This window comes from Electrophorus electricus, chromosome 6, assembly GCF_013358815.1.
Source record: "Electrophorus electricus isolate fEleEle1 chromosome 6, fEleEle1.pri, whole genome shotgun sequence".
Taxonomy (NCBI): Eukaryota; Metazoa; Chordata; class Actinopteri; order Gymnotiformes; family Gymnotidae; genus Electrophorus; species Electrophorus electricus.
In genome coordinates this window covers 4781107-4798315 of record NC_049540.1, presented here as the reverse complement: position 1 = coordinate 4798315, position 17209 = coordinate 4781107, and the positions used below count along the sequence as shown (strand labels likewise).

Sequence of the window (17209 nt, the reverse complement as noted above, 5' to 3'; positions counted from 1 at the left end):
TTCAGTCCCCCCCCCCCCCCCCCCCCAAGCGTTCTTTTTAGTCATCGGTTATCATATATTTACCTGACTAGTCAGATGTCAGTGAAATAGCACTTACATACTACAATGACTTCAGTATATTTGGCTTCCAGCTCAGATCACTGGAGCTGATCTTGCCCCTGCCCCCTCCAGAGGAGAGAGAAGGGTTAATCTGGCATGAGGATGGGGCCAAAGGTTAAGAAGTCACGGACTGAGAGTGGCAAAGGTGAAATGCTGCGTAACTCGGCCCTTCATGAGGAGCCTGACTGATGTACACGCTTGCCTGGAAATGAGGGCAGATTCTCATTAGGAATGAAAGCAGAATGAATCTGTCATCCCAGATTGCATTTGACACACTAACCACAACTTCCAGGGTTCAACTAAATAGGACTTCTACCAGCTCAGAACTGGAGAGTCCTAACAGTCAGCAGCTGATACCAACTGCTATTCCACACGAGTAATTCAAGGCTGTCTTTTAAAGCCATTAAAAATATCTTTCTCAACAGTGTTATATATAGCTTTTGTTAGTGTGTGCCCTGAACATGTTTGGTAACAGAATGTGGACTGTTCAATAGCTATGTGCAAAGGTCAGGAGATAGTCTGTCAGAAATAGGTTACAAGAAAAGGCCTACTGAAAGTTAACTGAAAGATCCACATGCACAGAGGCACGCACATACGCGCACATACACACAACCATATCACCTTCAACTGTACAGTTTTTAGTAACCAAAGGGTTAATATATTAGTTAGACTATGCAATGCTCGAGTTTAACCAGGAGCACAATGAGTGACCACCTTTGGTACCAGCACTTTTTTTGGTGTCATGAAAGAAGAAGGTCTATTTTTTATTTCCTCCTAAAGACATGCTCTCCATTTTCTTCTTCTGGGCCTGTGGACAAAGCATAAAGTTAGCCAGTGTTGCTAAATCAGTGTTAAATCACCTCTGGTCATCATTTACCACCTTTAATATCAATGTATTATGCAGTCTACTATGTTTTGTGTTAGTATTTGTGGAATGAGCTGGTATTTGACTATTGAAGGGTATGACACCTCTGACATGGCATCGTCGATGTGTTTCAGTTCTTCGTAGTGGTCACGAGAGTCTCGTAATGGCTGCACCATGATCTCTTCAATCTGAGGGAAGAGCTACAAACACAGATCTTTTTTCCCTTCAATTATACCCAATTATTCTTCCAATTTAGTTGTTACGCCAATTCGCTATTCCCTAATTATCAACTAGTTAACCTCCCCTGTTATATGAAAACCACCAACTCCGGATTGTGTAGCTTGCTTGCTTTCAAGAGACGTGACATCAAGCACCATGTCTTTTCAAGCTTCTGTACATGCTGCAACAGAGGACAGCCCACTGCACTGAGAGGATAGTGCTAACTTCTCTCATTAGCAAGCATGAACACACACATATCAATGATTGGCTGTGTTACAGTGAATGACAGCTTATGGATGTGGCATCTCTGAGGTTCGAACCAGCGAACTCCCCATGATTAGGCAAATACCTTTCTGTTGCCCCACTCAAGGGCCCCAAGACTTTAATTGTGTTTTAAAACCCATCCAACAACAGAACATCCAACAACAGACATGAGTAGATTGCATTATAATGTTAAAACCTTCATTGTGAAATGTGTTTGCAAACATTCTGCCAAAACATGGATACCTTCATAACTGTCTCAAACATGGGGATGAGAACGAACTTGATGAAGCCGATTTGTGCCGTTGGCTTGGTCACTTTGTCCCGGTCCATGAACGGAGCGACAGGAAGACCTTCTGACTTCTCTCTATCACTCTATGTCAATGAAATGTGGCCACACAAAACTACAAATAACTTGCTGCTTTTATAAGAAAAATGCACCACCCAAAACAAATGCTTTTATAAACAATGGATGGTTGATGAGCTTATTTACACAAAAAATGCAAACTGGCGTCTTCTGCCTCATTTGTGTCTTGGCTAAAATGTTGGGCCGCGTTACCTGCATGAAGTACTCCTCCAGCAGGCAGTCCACCCACGGCTCCGCCACCTCCGTGGGCCTCACCTCGTTGGAGATGTCGCAGCACTTGATCAAGACCATCTTCAGCTGTGCACCACACATTCCAAACACAAGACATCAGAGATACGGTTTAACCAAAGGCGCTAGCAGCAACAAAAGAACAAAAGCACTATGCAAACTGCACCAGGCCTATGCAAATCATGCTAACAGGTGGCTACTAATCGTCATCCATAACTAGATAAATTAGGGCTTTTTAAAAAATATATTCTTTTAATATTCAATGTTATTCAAATTATATCACATTAAAAATTCATGATGCTTGGTTCCAAAGGTAATTTTAGGGCTAAAGTGAAAATCATCAGATGAGAGAGTACATACACATTTGACATGCTCCTCTTTGGTAAAGTCGAAGTTGTCCACTGTTTGTCTGAAGGAGTCTAGTATCTCTCCATGTTTGGCCATGTCGGTGGCCAGGATGAGAGTGATGATCGCCTGTGACAGATACAACCACAGCGTGCCGCTCGCCAGTTAGAACTCCGTCAAACGCAGCGACTTTGTCAAAAAATGTCTGTGCAAGTCTGCTCATCCTATTAAAGAGGCAGTGAGAGACTCTTAGGGACGGCAGAGGGGCTGCAAGCACCTGGCGGATCTGTTTGAATGATTCGGGTTCGATGTTGGCGAAAATGTTGCACTCGGGCATGGAGAGGATCTGGAAGGCCACAGCAGAGTGGTGGTTCTCCAGTGGTGAGATGTCATTGTAGCGCACCGCCAACTCCGTCCGAGCGTTTATCTGATACCTGGCATGAGGCAACAGTGTTCATAAGAAAACTGCACTAGATAGAAACAAAACAGAAAGGAGGAATAGAACCACTGTGGACTGATGTGAGTCGTTTGTGTCTTCTAAACAGGCCTTAGCCATTTGAACAGTTAGTGTAGGTTAAAGCTCTAGGCTAGAAGGGAAAACTTTGGTGAACGCCATCATTGTTAGATATGTGTGAGAGGAGTGTTGCTTTTAGAATGTCTGTGAGGCAGGCAGATGGAGACACACGTGTTGTTGTATCCTGGATGGTCCAGATCGTGGCACACTGCTGCTGTCATCAGAATGCACATGTCTGTCCTGCTGAGCTTGTCCTGAGGGAAATGAGAATGCCTGGCACATGCTTAAACTTGGTACACATGAACAGAAGGAGCACAGACACGAATGCACAGTTTCAACGAATCTAATATCTATGAATCTTCAGATGAACAAGCGGGGTAGATTTTAAACACTACAAGCCTCAAGGATATAGACACCCATCCACACCCACACCAACTCATACCCAGTTACCCACCCACCCACCCACCAATTGCCACCTATCACCCACACCCACCCACACACCCAAACAGACTCCCACACATCTACCCTCACACACACACACACATCCACCTATACCCACACCCACATCCACCCATACACACACCCACCTGGAGGTTGCATAAATGTATCATTCCATACATCATCTGGCTCACACAGAAGCAATGCCGGAAGTTGTGGAATGGGTTGTCGCGGTAGTTTTCCTGGATTGCCAGCTGCAAGGAATCAGCATTACAGCATTCCTCACTTCCCATTAACAGCTAGAAGGCTCAGAATGAACAAGAACTGCTTGGAGCCTTACCAGCCATCTTTTCACTGTGATGGGATTCATGTTAAACTCCTTCACCAGGCCAAGATCGTGGTACATGTACTCCAAACAGCTTAGCATCTGCAACCGACCATGATTGAGTATACCAATACACACTTAAATACAATGTTTTCCCATTTCCAGACTGATGGTATGTACTATCTATAAGAATTATTCTGTGGTATGGTCTTTGCCCACTGGCTTGGTTTCAACATGTAACTCTGACTGCAGCCAGCAATATTTTATCAAAAACCTAAGCAATGTTCTCTGTGTAACAAATAACCATCAGTCCACTTGTAGTGTGCAAACCTCATTGTGTTCCCAGTGCCAGACATCAAAGGTGGGCTTTTTCAGGGCCTCTATAGTCTCTTGGGAAAGCGTGTACTGCATAGATGAAGGAGAAGATCAATAACAGTTACGTCCTGTGAACCCTGTGTCTGTTTCACGGTGAGTGAAAGGCTTGGCTTGAAGGACACCTCTTTGGTGTATTACTTTTGGATAGCTCGGGACGTCGCGTCGGGGGGAGAGCTTCTTTCCATCATCAGAGAAGTTGTATTTGCAGTTGCAGTTCACTCTGTGGAGAACATGAGGTAAAATTTAAGTTGTTCAGAAATGTATAGGAGCTGTAATGAGAAAACGAATCTCCCCTCCTCTCCTTTTTAGTTGTATCATCCAAATTTCATTTACACGTGCATTGTGCACACATACATAACATATACATAACAAGGACTTCTATTAATTCTTACGCAAGTAGATGTTACACTGTGGTGGTTGACATGGGTAATTCATCCTATAAATGTCTATATAGGATTTTTGTGTGTGATATGTTTGTGTCATAAGTTTTTCAAACGTTCTTAAGCAGGATTTCATCAAGGACTGCTGCTACCTAGTTCCGCTTCTTGAGGTCACCTCATTCCTCAGTTTCTTCAGATCATTTTTGCACTTCTCAATCTCCACTACTTTCAGCCCTTCCACTGCAAAACCGAGACAAGGACTTGACTTCATTTATGCAGAGACTCACAGGATCATCTCCAAAAGCTTTTTGACTCATTCCTTTGATGGAAAAAACGCAGGGTATAGGCTCACGTTCGACTCTCTTTTCTAGCATGGCCAGTCTGTTGGTCACCTCCGTCTTTAACTCATTTATCCTGAACGCCCTGAAATGTAGAGATCCCCACATCACAAAAGCGATGCTGTCAAATTAAGAAGTACAAACATTATAGTAGCTTGGGGGGAATACTCACTGCAAATAAGCCTGTCACAACTAGTGGGAAATGCAGAGGAGAGCTTACAGGTCTCTGTGCAGCTCACACCAGTATGTGTTACCTGCTGAACTGCTCTGCCACTTGGGAGAGAACGTTCTGGAGCACATCTTCTTTCTCTTCAGAACAGAGATGGTTAATGATTCTTTCAGCCGTAAATCAGACATGTGCTTGTTCGTTGTGATACTATTCTTTTTGACTAAACATATACTGTACAAGATTTTGAACAATTATGTTGCTTTGATAATTTGAAAAGGTGGTAAGTTGGTTCTGCCTATTCTGCCCATATATCCTTTTAACATCAAATTCTTAATTAGTTCAGAAAACCAGTGCCTGCATCTGACACCAGAGGTACTTCTGTAAAACAATTACAGCTTTTAAAGGGCTCTAGGACTAATGACTAGTTTAATGCAGAATTTGATTTTTCACATCGTGTTCAGAATGTCATTTATCTCACACAATACATGATATCTTTACATAATATAATTTTGTATGATACATTGTTAGCACACAAATGACAAGTTATAGCGTAGTGAGTAATGACGTATAGCATAAGCCATAGTACAATGAAGAGTTTTTTTTTTGGTTTTTTTTTTTACCTTCTCCTTGACCTGTATGGGGAACAACCTTATATAAGTTGCTGTTGACAAAAAAGAAATTCATATTAGGTTTATTTCAGGCACGTCGTCATCATCATAATCTTTTGTGCAGCAGCTAAGAATGGCTAACCCCGGCGAGTTTGTAGGCATTGTGGGGTCAATGGATATCAGAGCTCCTTCTGTGTCCACCAGAAGTATAGCTGTGTTTCTGCACAGGCCAAAAAAAGCAGCAAATTGAAGTGTTTAAGTGTAAATGCCAGATGAGTTTATTATGTAAGGGCTGATGGATAAATATTATTGACCTAGAAATGTTGGAGGAGGTACAGAGAAGCTCTCTGATGTCACACGGACTGCAGTGACGACTGAAAATCACCTGCAGGCAACAGAGAAGCAAGCGTTCAGCTTCACAACCACTGTGATGCTTTATGTGATGCTTTAATTTTACATACTACATATTTGTGTGTTACTGCACCCACTTCTTTTAAAGGAAAGTAAAATTCATTTTAACCCGGTAGGTCCTTTTTAAAGACTGCTTTTGACTACACAACATGCAAAAATATTCAACATGCCCACTGAAGGGATATTACAAATCAATTTTTGTATATTATGATGGATTCTAACTAAGCCTGCATGATTTAGTGACTATGCACTACTATGTCATCAAGCTGCTCGCTGATGCCAAGGAAACCTGTGACCCCAGAACAATTACCAGACCACATAAGCAGAGCATTGAGGAAAAATGCTCAGTAATACATACATCGCACAATCAAATATTTCCCCAATGACACCACATCTCACAGTTTGCTGAGTACTAAAGTGAGACATTTCATTATAAACAAAACATTTGAATATTTGAATTATATTATAGACTGCTAAGAACCGTTCTCTATCTTCTGCAGGAATATATCAGTGATGTAAGATAGTAGCAGCATCGTAGTTATAAGGTGTGTGCTGTAGTTCTTTAAAAACACCCACCCTCTGAACTTTCCCATCTACGTCCAGGTAGACTGTTTTAGGCGCATACGATGAGGAACTCGAGCCCATTATGTTCTTTGGTTGAAATTGTAGGGGGTACAGCTCCAGATATTGCTACCTTTCATATTTGATAAGAAAATAAAGGACATAAATTTGACAAAGTCCTAGAAGAGAACTGCATTTTGCCATGTGGCTTTAAAATGCTGCCCATCAAGAAGCAAATAACGTAACAGCAAAGAAACATAAAACCCCCCACAAAACAACAGACACTCTTGCTCTGCTAACGTCAGGAAAAACTACAGTGCAAGGAGAAGCTCGTGTGGTGCCAGGTTACCTACCTGTGTAAGTGCCATCCACGTTCTCCAGGCTTTAAACTCGCAGAGGCTCAGTGAATGCTGAGGGAAGAGCAGGATGCAGGGAGCACGAGATCAGGAGGAGCGTCACTGCCGCTTAAATATCCCACACCCCATCACACACGTTGCCAAGGGACAGGGTGAGAGGTGGGATACAGGATGCTCCCTTACACCTGCTACCTTACCGAGACAGGTTCTCTCTTTTTAATAATACCTTGGCTAATACCTAATGTGCTGTTTCTTTATTTTCATGCAAGCTTTCATGATTACAGATTTTTGTGATCCCATGTCTTGCTAAGCACGTTACATACCACCGGAAGGGGGGAAAAGAGAAGAAAAAAAAAAAAAAAAAAAAAAAAGGAAATGGTCAAGTCCAAAATCCTTAAGGTTGCTCATAAATGAAGCAGTCAGATTCTCTGCCATTATTCAAGCTATTGTTTCTTGGGCCGGGGGGAGGGGGGTTAACAAATCAGTCGAAACACAAATTTATTGAAAAGCACAAGCTTACATTTATTGGACAAGTTTTTTTTTTTTTCATTGCTTTCAAAGCTCTTTTCCTTTCCGATTAGATAATTGCTGAGATACAGTATTTATTTATACAGTCATTACTCATCATTAAGAACATCTTTTCAGCATTCTAAAACACTGTCACTTCACCTAGTCTACATTTTAAGAGTGAACAACTGTTGATTTACAACTTCCATTCACAAGTCTAACAGTGCTTATAGCTGTATGAACAACAATGATGTATGCTTCTTGTGAATATGTGGTTTCCAAAGGAAATTCGTCTGGTTAAAGTCTCTCTGTTAAGCTGGTGCGCATGAGTGCTGTGGTGCTCATCTGGAACCTGCCTGCCACAGTGCTCTATGGGCTTCTGGACCTTGCTCTTCACCCGCAAAACCCTGGAGCCCAAACAACTCGCACACGGAAAGAGTGCTCCTAGAGACAGTCTAGAAACTACGCCTGCAGGGCTGGAAGAGAGACGGTAAACGTGTGTGTGTACAGCCGCACAGCTGTAAAGGTAAATTCATACAGTTCACATATGGGTGATGCTTAGTGATGCTTGTGAACGCACGCATGCACGCACACACACACACGGCTAAGAGAACCCCTCTGACATAATAAGAGTAAAATATGTCAGTGTGTTTGTGTGTGCGCGCGCATGTGTTTGTATATGTGGACATCTGGGTCTGGGTTCAAGTCTGAAGTAACAATAGAGACAGGGGTAAGAAAAGGAAGAATGCCCCACTGGAATAATTTTAAATGACTAAAACAAAAAATAAAAATAACAAAATACGTAGTAGTGGTTGCCAACCCCCCCCCCCCATCCCCGCCCCCCCCCCCCCAGTGCTGAGAGGGGAACCCAAATTCTCTCTCCCTCATTCTGCATCCGACAGGGGCTCAACCATGCCCCTCCCATTCCTTCAGCACTCCATTTCATCCCACCATATTGCCGCAATTGTTTTTGGTCGTCATTGCTGGTGTGTAAAGAGATGAAAGTGTCCCGTTACCCTATTCAAACCAAATAGCATTTAAAAATAATAAATAATAAGACGCAGCTTTGTGCGACGATCCGGCCATGGTGCCTGTTCTATCAGGGTTTTGAGGCTGTTGGTTGATTCTTCGCTGCAGGTGTGATATTCAGTTGTGCGGCAAGCACCTCAGATCTCTTTGAACCTGAAATAAAACGGAAGATCAAGCCAGGGCACATCAGGCGGCAGACAAAACTAAACGCTTCCAGATTATTCATCGGATTTGGTTCTGATTCAATAGGAACCACAAAGTAGGAAGAACTCATTCAATGCCAAGAACACATGAGGCTCATTTATTATTTACGTTACATGGGTAAAAAGTGCTCAAAATGAGGTGAATGCTTTTATTTTACAACCTTATTGCAGCAAGCACTCTTCAAAAGATTCCACTAAGTGTTCTAGGAGTTATGTGTGCCTAATGCAAGAATCAGGCTGATAATTACATTGACATCACAGTGAAATTGATATCGCACATGCAACACAGTGAAAGCTTACATGCAATTTCCCTGCCCTTAACGGAAAGCAGCCACAACTAACAACTCCCAAAACAACCCTGCTGTCCCACGGCTGCAATTAACTACTTCCCTGTGAAGTGGTGTCAACAAGATCCAGTCTGAGAAACAATTATTGGACTGGCTGAATTTGAGGATTTCTAAAAATACCATGGAGCTGTATTATACAGATTTGGGCTAATAATACCCCTAAAGACCTAAAATAATTTTTTTTTTAAAGAGCAAAAAGATCTAAAAATAAGGGTCCCAAAACCTGGACCTCATCAGACTTTTACCAGAAAGATTCGTATATCCCCACCCCAGGAAAAAAAAACCAAAACATAAAACTGTTTGGGTTTGTTTAAAAAAAAAAAGCAGCAGCTGTATCACAGAGTAGTTATAACCCTTGTTTTCTGGAAACAGACTCTGTTTTGGGTCATCAGCATTGCCAAAACAGATTTTTTTAAAAAAACAACATCAATTGTCATGGCGGGGAGTAGACAGTTTCAAGACAAGGTTTGTTGATGTTTACTAACTGATATTACTGAGTCGATTATAATATATAATTTTCCTCACTACTAATAAGTTAAATTTAGCACCCTTTTCAATCCCAAGGTCATTTTACAACAATCAACATGACTTGCATAAGCCCATAGCTAACCAATACTGTGGCATTTCAGGCTAGATTTGTTTAAATAACTAACCTTTATGATTCATGATCTAGCTTTTTCTGCTGGTACTGGCCCGACAACACTATGCATCAGATCAGTGCAATCGCCAATGACAACGGTAAATAAAACAGTGAATGCTTACAGCCCATCTCCCAATGAAGGACAGAGAGCTGTAGCTGAAATTCTCACCCTCTCTGCCTTGCAGCGTGACCACACCATCTATGGACCTCCTTAAAGACCAGCCTGGACAGCAGCTGGAGAACCCAGCAGGAAAGAAGAAAAGGCTCACATGAGACGTACAGAAGAAAAGACCACATAATGTATATCTCAAACGTCCCGTTTTTCTGGAAACCTTGTGAATTACTGCGATTCTAACTACCTTTATATCTCATTACATTGTTCCATATTACACGTTACTCACTGGAACCACCACCACAGAAAGAAAGCAGGTGATGACTGACCGTCAGTCAGTCATTTTTATGTACTCTGTAAGTGGCTTACCAGACAGGCTAGTACATCAGCAACAATGAGCATGTAGAAGACATTATTCCAACCAGTGGGAGAAATAAGTCCAGCCAAGAGAGGCCCAACAGCAGCACCTAGTGGACAACAGGAGAAGGGCAACTTGGTGACAGATTTCAGTAAACCCACACAGCAAGTCACAGTTTACAGTAAGCTTAGGAAAAGTACATGGACGTATTTCAGTTACATCACACTTTCTGCTGGGTTTAAGAGAATGGAACAATCAGCAATACAAACACTGACAAAAAAGAAGCCATATGTGACAAACCCAGTAGCAAAGTAAAACTATGTATGATAGAAATGAGACCAAATGCTTGTGAAGAACAACCATCTTTGATCATGTGTTCCACATAAAGGGTAACTCTCCTCTGAGGAGCCATGAGCCTTTCATACCTATCGATCCAGTTCCATCGATAATTGCCGTCACAGTGGACAGTGCTCTGGAGTTCCCTCTCAGACACTCGTGGGTTCCCTGCGTAGAAGGACAAACCCAAGGTTAAGAGGTTCAGAGGTTCTGTGGTCACTAACTGCTGGTAGATAAGAGGTGGTGGAGGAGACCTCTGTGTTGGGCTAAAGGTTTTTTTGGCACTGTGTAAAAACAGGAAGTGAGTGCGGAGGCAGAGAGGGGTGGATGGTACCAGGTCAGCTGACACCGCTGTGGTGATGAGGGCGTAAGGGCCGTTCACCAGAGCGCCACAGAGCAGCAGCATACCTAGGAAGGGAAAAGAAAGAAAGAACGAGAGAATTGAATATTGTTGGATGTTCTACTTATGAAGTACTTTGATAAAGTGCTTTTGCCATCTTCCCTTTTTCCACCTTATAAGCTCCTCTCCAGCATTTAATGTTTGGCTAGTTATGGATACATTTTATATAATTTGCCTTTGAAGAGCGTCTGCAGGAGCAGCTGATTTTTCAGAAGGTGCCCTGTGGGCAGTGCGTGATGGAGGTGGGCAGTCTACTCACCGATGGTGGTTGGCACTCCGTTCTGCCCAATGCGGTTATACAGGAACAGCTTGAGAAAGACAAGGGGGCGGGGGGGAGAGAGTGAGAATCAGCCCCTGCAGCGAAGAGAAAACCATTTGTTTGCTTTCTGCAGTTCGCCGGGTAAACTCAAACACACTGCACTGAGGTGTGGGAGTGCGGTCATGGCTAGGTGTGAAAATGTGTAAGCAAACTGTAGGGTGTGTGTGTGCGTATGTGTGTGTGTGTGTGTGTGTGCGTGCGTGGGAAGAGACCAACATTGTCATATGACTGTCCCATCTTATACATAACTGCAACCTGTTTCTACCAACTCCTTGTCCTTAAAACAAGTTTATGGCATCACCCCTTATCAAGAGGCTCTAGAGAGGTGCATTTGGGACAGGGTCATTTAAACAGGCTAGTACAGTGCATTCTGGACACTGTGCTTAGTAATTCTACAAAGGCATTACTGAAAGTTGGTGAACTCCTGCACTTACATTCGGTACCATAGGTCCAAGTGTTGAACACACCACTGGGAAAACTTTAGCTTTGACTACCATTTTATCTTGGTCCCCAGTATGTTTCCCTAGTGAAGGTTTCTGACTGAATTACACCAAGCTACCGATTTAAAATTTACAGAATTAAAAAAAAAAGAAAAAAAAAAGCCTTCCCAAGTTTAACTCAGGAATTTCTGGCAGCGTGGGATAGCTATTAACAGGCTAAGCTGGACGGGCATGAGAATACGCACGGAAAATGAGTTAAAAGGACACAGTCACATTTACATGTAGCCACAGGACAATCCGTGCCAGATACGACCTCCCATTTGTTCCACCAAGTAGGGGGGGAAAAAAAAAAGTGTGTTATGGCACACTGTTATTTAAACTAACAACTGTAGTAGTCAGGGGTATTGACTACCATCTCCACAAGTGGCATATTCAAGTTGCGCTGGGCCAGGCTAAAATGGCCAGAGATAAATTACATCTCTGCCCTGAAACCAGGCCATCTATCCATCCACCCACACCAATGCTGCATGTTTGTGTTTTTCTAGCCAGAGGCTGCAGAAACTAATATGGGTATTTATCAGTGCAGAAGATGCAAAGCTTACCATGGGAGCAGCAACAATGAGCATGACACAGCAGGTGGTAGCTCTACCCCCGCTGTAGTCCGATATCACCCCGGCAACGATGCCGCCTGGAACAGGCAACACAAACACACATTAGATGCCTGTGAGGGCAGTAGAAGCATCACCACACCCACACCAAAGCCGTGGGGCGAACACGAAGAAGCAGCCCACTTACCTACAATTCCTCCCACGTCAAACAGTGTCGACATGTCTCCTGCTCCTTTGGGGTCAAAATGGGCTGAAAAGGAAGAATTTAGAGACACGTCAAACAGTGGGGCAATTTTTGAAAAACATGGCCACCTTGTGTGCGACAGTTACAATGACTCATGGGAAGGAAAAAAAAAAAAGCAGCTCCGAAGGAAGAGAGTCTTACCAACATTAGCGATATACAGCGGTAACCAGTAGAGGAATGTGTAGCTAACCAGTTTAGCAAAGAGCAGACAGAGAGAGAACTCCACCACGCCCTGTAGGTAAATGTAGGGAAACAAATTCCACATTGAGCCTGGGCCTCAACCACAGCAATGCAATGTAAGAAACATACAATTGTGGAGATAAAGCATGTGACAAGCAGAATTTACATTTTTACATCTGTAAGTATAAGTGTGTGTGTGTATATTATATTATAATATGAGAAAAAGCAGAACTAAACAACAACTATGGTACTTCTAGGTTTTACACACAGCCAGTGAACAGTGAACACAGGGCACGCTAGTGGCTCTCTGGCCTTTCACATGCGCTGGTAAACTGGGAGCTCACTGACCGGTATGCGGAGAGCTCCCCAGAAGCTGATGGCCTCAGCGTGCTCCTCTGTAGCCTGCACCGAGGTGTGGTTACTGAAGATCTCCTCGCTGCTTGGCGAGTTCCCCAGCAGAGGCTCACGCTCCGAGCTCTCCTACACAAACACGCATGCATACGCCGAAGCATGCAAGCACACATACAAGACGGGCACCCTTGCTACAACAGCGAATGCAAAGCCTATGCATTATAGATTCCACAGCACACTGCTATTGGCCTTACATGGTGTTGGGGTAGGCTGCAGTTCACGTCTTCCGGCCCTGCACAAGAAGTGATGAAGAGACATGAAATGCACAGCAAGGGAAACGCTCCTCCAGCAATGAGCTCAAAAGCAGCAGCCATTCCTGCCCACATGGCCCAAGGGCAGCGCTTTAACAGAATAATCACACATTCAAACAGAACCTCAATCGTCTAGGAAACTGACTTGAATGCAAGTTGGTCCCTGACGATGCCGTTTCTCAGCAGAAGCTACTGAACTTACTCTCCACGAGAAAGAAGAAGCAGATGACCCCCGTGGTGCCGATGATAATGCCAGGTACGATGAAGGACATGCCCCATGCGGACGAGACAAAGGCACCAGCGATCAGAGAGCCCAAGATGTTCCCGACCGAGGTGTGCGAATTCCACACCCCCATGATGAACCCTCGCCTGCATTGGCATGGGAACAAAGAATACCAAGCAAACACTTAAATACCAATGAAACATCTACTGAAGCTCCTTTAAAACACAAAGGCTATAACTGCTTGCAAAATCAGTCCCTGCATGTCATGGTCTCAGGCTTTCAACATGGAGGGCTAGTTTGATTTTAGTCTTAACACAACATTTTCCACTTTTTTTTTTCCAAGTGCTGTGTTAATGGAAGCTGTGCAGGTGCCGGTCATGAGCAGTCAGCAGCACGACTGAGAACATGACTCACTTCCCCTTTCCAAACCAGTTCCCAACACAGGCCACCACGGCCGGCCAGCCTGTCGTCTGCACAAGGCCGTTCATAGCCTGAGGGGAAAGGAGAAGGGTGAGGGAAAGAGATTGTTAGTATCAGAAAGCCTGCACGCTGTCAGAGGACACTTTAAGGATAGTACAAGCTGCGCAGTCTCCTCGACCCAAGTAATGCGTGAGCCGTGTGACAGGTCACACCAGTAGGCCATAAAGTGAACAGCTGTGGTCTGCTGACTGAGCTACGGCTATACACTTGCTTGTACGCATGGCCAAGAGCAGTTTTAGGATAGCGAAACGAAAGAAAGCTTCTCATGCTTTCGCTGCCGACTGCACTTCTGTCATGCGGCACGCATATTGAAAAACACCAAGCATCACTTCCCCAACTCTAAACCCTTATGAAGCAAGTAAAATCTCAAGAGGATGACTCATTGAGCGACATGCTGAAACTGCCTCTAAAATGGATGCCAAGTTAGCTTTGCCACGCTGATTGCCTTGCGCTTGGTTCCTTACAGACAAGGGAAGGGAGGGGTGGCAGGGTTCGTTCACCTGCATAAAACAGTAGTACCACAAGGAGTGTATGTTCCAGTAGAACCCCAGGCCGAACAGGGCAGTAAACAGGCCACTGGAGAGCATCCCGGCTGTGAGATAGTAACGCAGGGGCAGCCGCTCGCCAAACATTCCGCTGTTGAGGCAAACACGTGTGAGCCAAATATTACTTTTCCGAGAGGCTGGATTAAGGGAACAATGGGTCAGGCGCTGTGGGATGAGCTCAACCTTCTAACCTGAAGAACATGCCAATGGCATAGGCCACGAGAAAGCAGTTGTCCAGGATTCCGAACAAGTTCTGGTAATTGTCTTGATCTGGGGAAGGGGTTAAGTAGAAGGGAATACGCAGTTAAAAGTTCATGAACTCAAAACATAATTTAACAAGGAATGTAAACAAGCTCTCCACTCTCCAGACTCTTATCTACAACATTTGCAAAAAGCTGTTTGAGAGACTGAGTGTGTATGGATGTGCATGTAGGGTCAGAAAGGTGACTACAGACCATGATACAGACCACTGTGAAAACAATGAACATTTTAATAATAAACGCACCGAAAGGAGCCCAGTCGCACCAGGTGACATTGTCTGTGACATTGAGGTCTGCTGGTTTAACTACAAACGAGCAATTTTGGTGCAGTTGACTCTGAAAAGAGCAACAAACACACAAACACACAAAAAAGAAGGAGAACAAGAAAATGGTCAAGAGTACACACATTCCTATAAACAGATACAAAATGACAAAATCTAATTTTCTAAACAAACGTCCGAGAACCACCACTGTTTCAGGTCAGGCCATCTAGGTTACCTTGACAATACTGATAGGCTTGCGGGAGAGGTGGTAGGCTGTGTAGAACAGGAAAGTAAGAACAAGAATGAAGCCTCTGTACCTGAAAAAAAAACAAAACAAAAAACAAACAAACAAAAAACACTTAGGTGTTCTCAGTTGTAAACATCTTAAAAAAACAACAACAAAAAAACAAAAACTTTCGCCAGCATCATCTTCCCTGATAGTCCAGCTAAGCTTGATTTCGACTATGTGCTATATGGTCAAGGGTAGGTTGGACATGAGCAGTTCTTTGCCAGTTGTCTAAACAGAAAGTAAACAGACTAGCACGAAAAACTGTAGTCAGACGTGCGCGAAGAATTACCCAAGATTACGTGATTTACAGGAAGGCATCTTAACCGCAAGCAAACACAGGATGCTCTCAACTAACCTGTGTACGTCTCCTTAGAGGACAAGACCCGGGCGCTTCACACAGTCCTAGCACTGTAGCGATTAGTGGCTACTTTAAAAGTTAAAAGAACAGAGCCTCACTACTTCACAGTGTCCATGGTCACTGCGGAGCAGCTGGCTAGCTAACTAGGTATCTTAGCTAGTGCGTCCATTAAATGTCAACTACAAATATAGATGACAATCTTGTTGTGCAAGCAGCTGTGAGTTATGAATCACCACGGTTTGTTTTTTTTTTTTGCAGCATAGAATCTACAGTAAATGTCTTGCTTAATAGATAAATGCAATGCTATAATCACACTAAATTAAGGTGGGCTCCTAGATCCTAGTATCCTAGGTCACGAAAAAAAGTGACACTCACCAGCTGTCTCTGGAGAAAGAGGTAGCCAATTTGATGCCCGGGGCTAATGACGATCTCATGTTTAGAAGTAGGCCGTCTGTAGTTCTTAAAATCGTTTATCTAGTGCTTTCTCGACATGTTAATTACAAGTACAAGTTAACTTTTTCGATAAAAAACGTAAACAGTAAAATACGTGTGTAAACTTAAAACGAGTAGAATTAAATATAAATAATAAAACCCGTTTCAACAACTAGACCAGTACCTGCGAGGTAGTTCTAATGTATTGACTTTTTTGCGCAACGTATACACACAAATCTCAAATTAGACGCGAATCCGTGAGACCGTGTTAGACAAAAGCGGGCAATCGTAACCTGAAACCTAAAGTCGCTCCTCCATTTAAAGTAGATGAGCTATAGTTTCTCTTCCGACTTCCTGAGGTGGAAAAACCTCTAAGAGCAGTGCATTTCCAAAGATTTCCATATTTCCTGGAGGTAGTCAGTGAAGCAGCTGGAAACGGAATGCTATTAATACCCTTTCTGTCTACCTTAACGTATCACATGAGTATTCACTGGTCTCGTGTTTGCTGAATAGACTAAATCTGCGAAAATTTGGGAGCCAGCATCCCCTCCCTAGCCCGGGTCCGCCTGCTGTCCTGGATCCGAGGATGAGGACGCGTCATTCCGCACTGACGTCACTACCGAAAAGGTCGGGAGGCTATTAACCCTTTTAACACCAGCGGAAACTTGCGAGGAGGTTAAGTTTGAATGGAAAATTCCTGATTTATTTATTTTGTTGTTGTTGTTGTTGTTGTTGTTGAGGTACTAAGTTGTAACGCTCACATTAGTTCAGACGGTTTGAATAATTTTGCCACTGGCGCCTTACACATTTGGGAGCCAAGCCATATGAGGGCAACAACATTTACTGTAGGACATGTAGCTTGCTTTTTGGGAATAAATGTACATTTGGTAAATGGAGGAGTAAATTAATAAAATGTAAATAAGTACGGTTTGTATTATGGGTGATATTAAATATAAAAGGATCTTTTTAGTATTAGTCCTAACCACAGATTAGGAAACCAGGTTTGAACATTTGTTGTGTTTATGAAAAATCTATATTTATATTTAATCTCAGTTCATCCCTCGAAGGAAGTCTGAGGGTAAAGGCAACTTCCTCATTTGTCGATGCTTTTAGAC

General features: G+C 43.2%; 2 protein-coding genes across 5 annotated transcripts; both read right to left on the bottom strand.

Moving 5' to 3' along the window:
• Positions 1-827: 827 nt before the first annotated feature.
• Positions 828-6945, bottom strand: LOC113581011 (high affinity cGMP-specific 3',5'-cyclic phosphodiesterase 9A). The gene is made up of 19 exons (XM_027015884.2): positions 6857-6945; positions 6519-6636; positions 5846-5916; positions 5674-5751; positions 5544-5584; positions 5009-5063; positions 4769-4839; positions 4569-4656; positions 4175-4256; positions 3992-4066; positions 3677-3763; positions 3486-3590; positions 3070-3152; positions 2662-2818; positions 2400-2513; positions 2004-2108; positions 1691-1819; positions 1069-1164; positions 828-907 (listed from the first exon to the last, which is right to left on the bottom strand). Exons 2-19 carry the CDS (start codon positions 6585-6587, stop codon positions 857-859), a joined length of 1557 nt encoding a protein of 518 aa, XP_026871685.1. The 5' UTR covers positions 6588-6636; positions 6857-6945; the 3' UTR covers positions 828-856.
• Positions 6946-8220: 1275 nt separating this feature from the next.
• slc37a2 (solute carrier family 37 member 2) lies at positions 8221-16696 on the bottom strand. 4 transcript variants are annotated; one of them, XM_027015896.2, is made up of 19 exons: positions 16279-16696; positions 16038-16146; positions 15251-15332; positions 14998-15088; positions 14684-14762; positions 14448-14583; positions 13882-13958; positions 13447-13613; positions 13188-13225; positions 12931-13062; positions 12544-12634; positions 12346-12408; positions 12153-12238; positions 11051-11099; positions 10726-10799; positions 10481-10559; positions 10067-10164; positions 9755-9819; positions 8221-8548 (listed from the first exon to the last, which is right to left on the bottom strand). In XM_027015896.2, the coding sequence occupies exons 2-19, from the start codon at positions 16094-16096 to the stop codon at positions 8533-8535; spliced, it is 1482 nt and encodes a 493-aa protein (XP_026871697.2). In that variant the 5' UTR covers positions 16097-16146; positions 16279-16696; the 3' UTR covers positions 8221-8532. The 4 variants fall into 4 exon arrangements, with proteins under 4 accessions (XP_026871697.2, XP_026871698.2, XP_026871699.2 ...); XM_027015897.2 differs by having other exon boundaries at positions 16038-16142; XM_027015898.2 differs by having other exon boundaries at positions 9708-9819; positions 16038-16696.
• Positions 16697-17209: the final 513 nt, after the last annotated feature.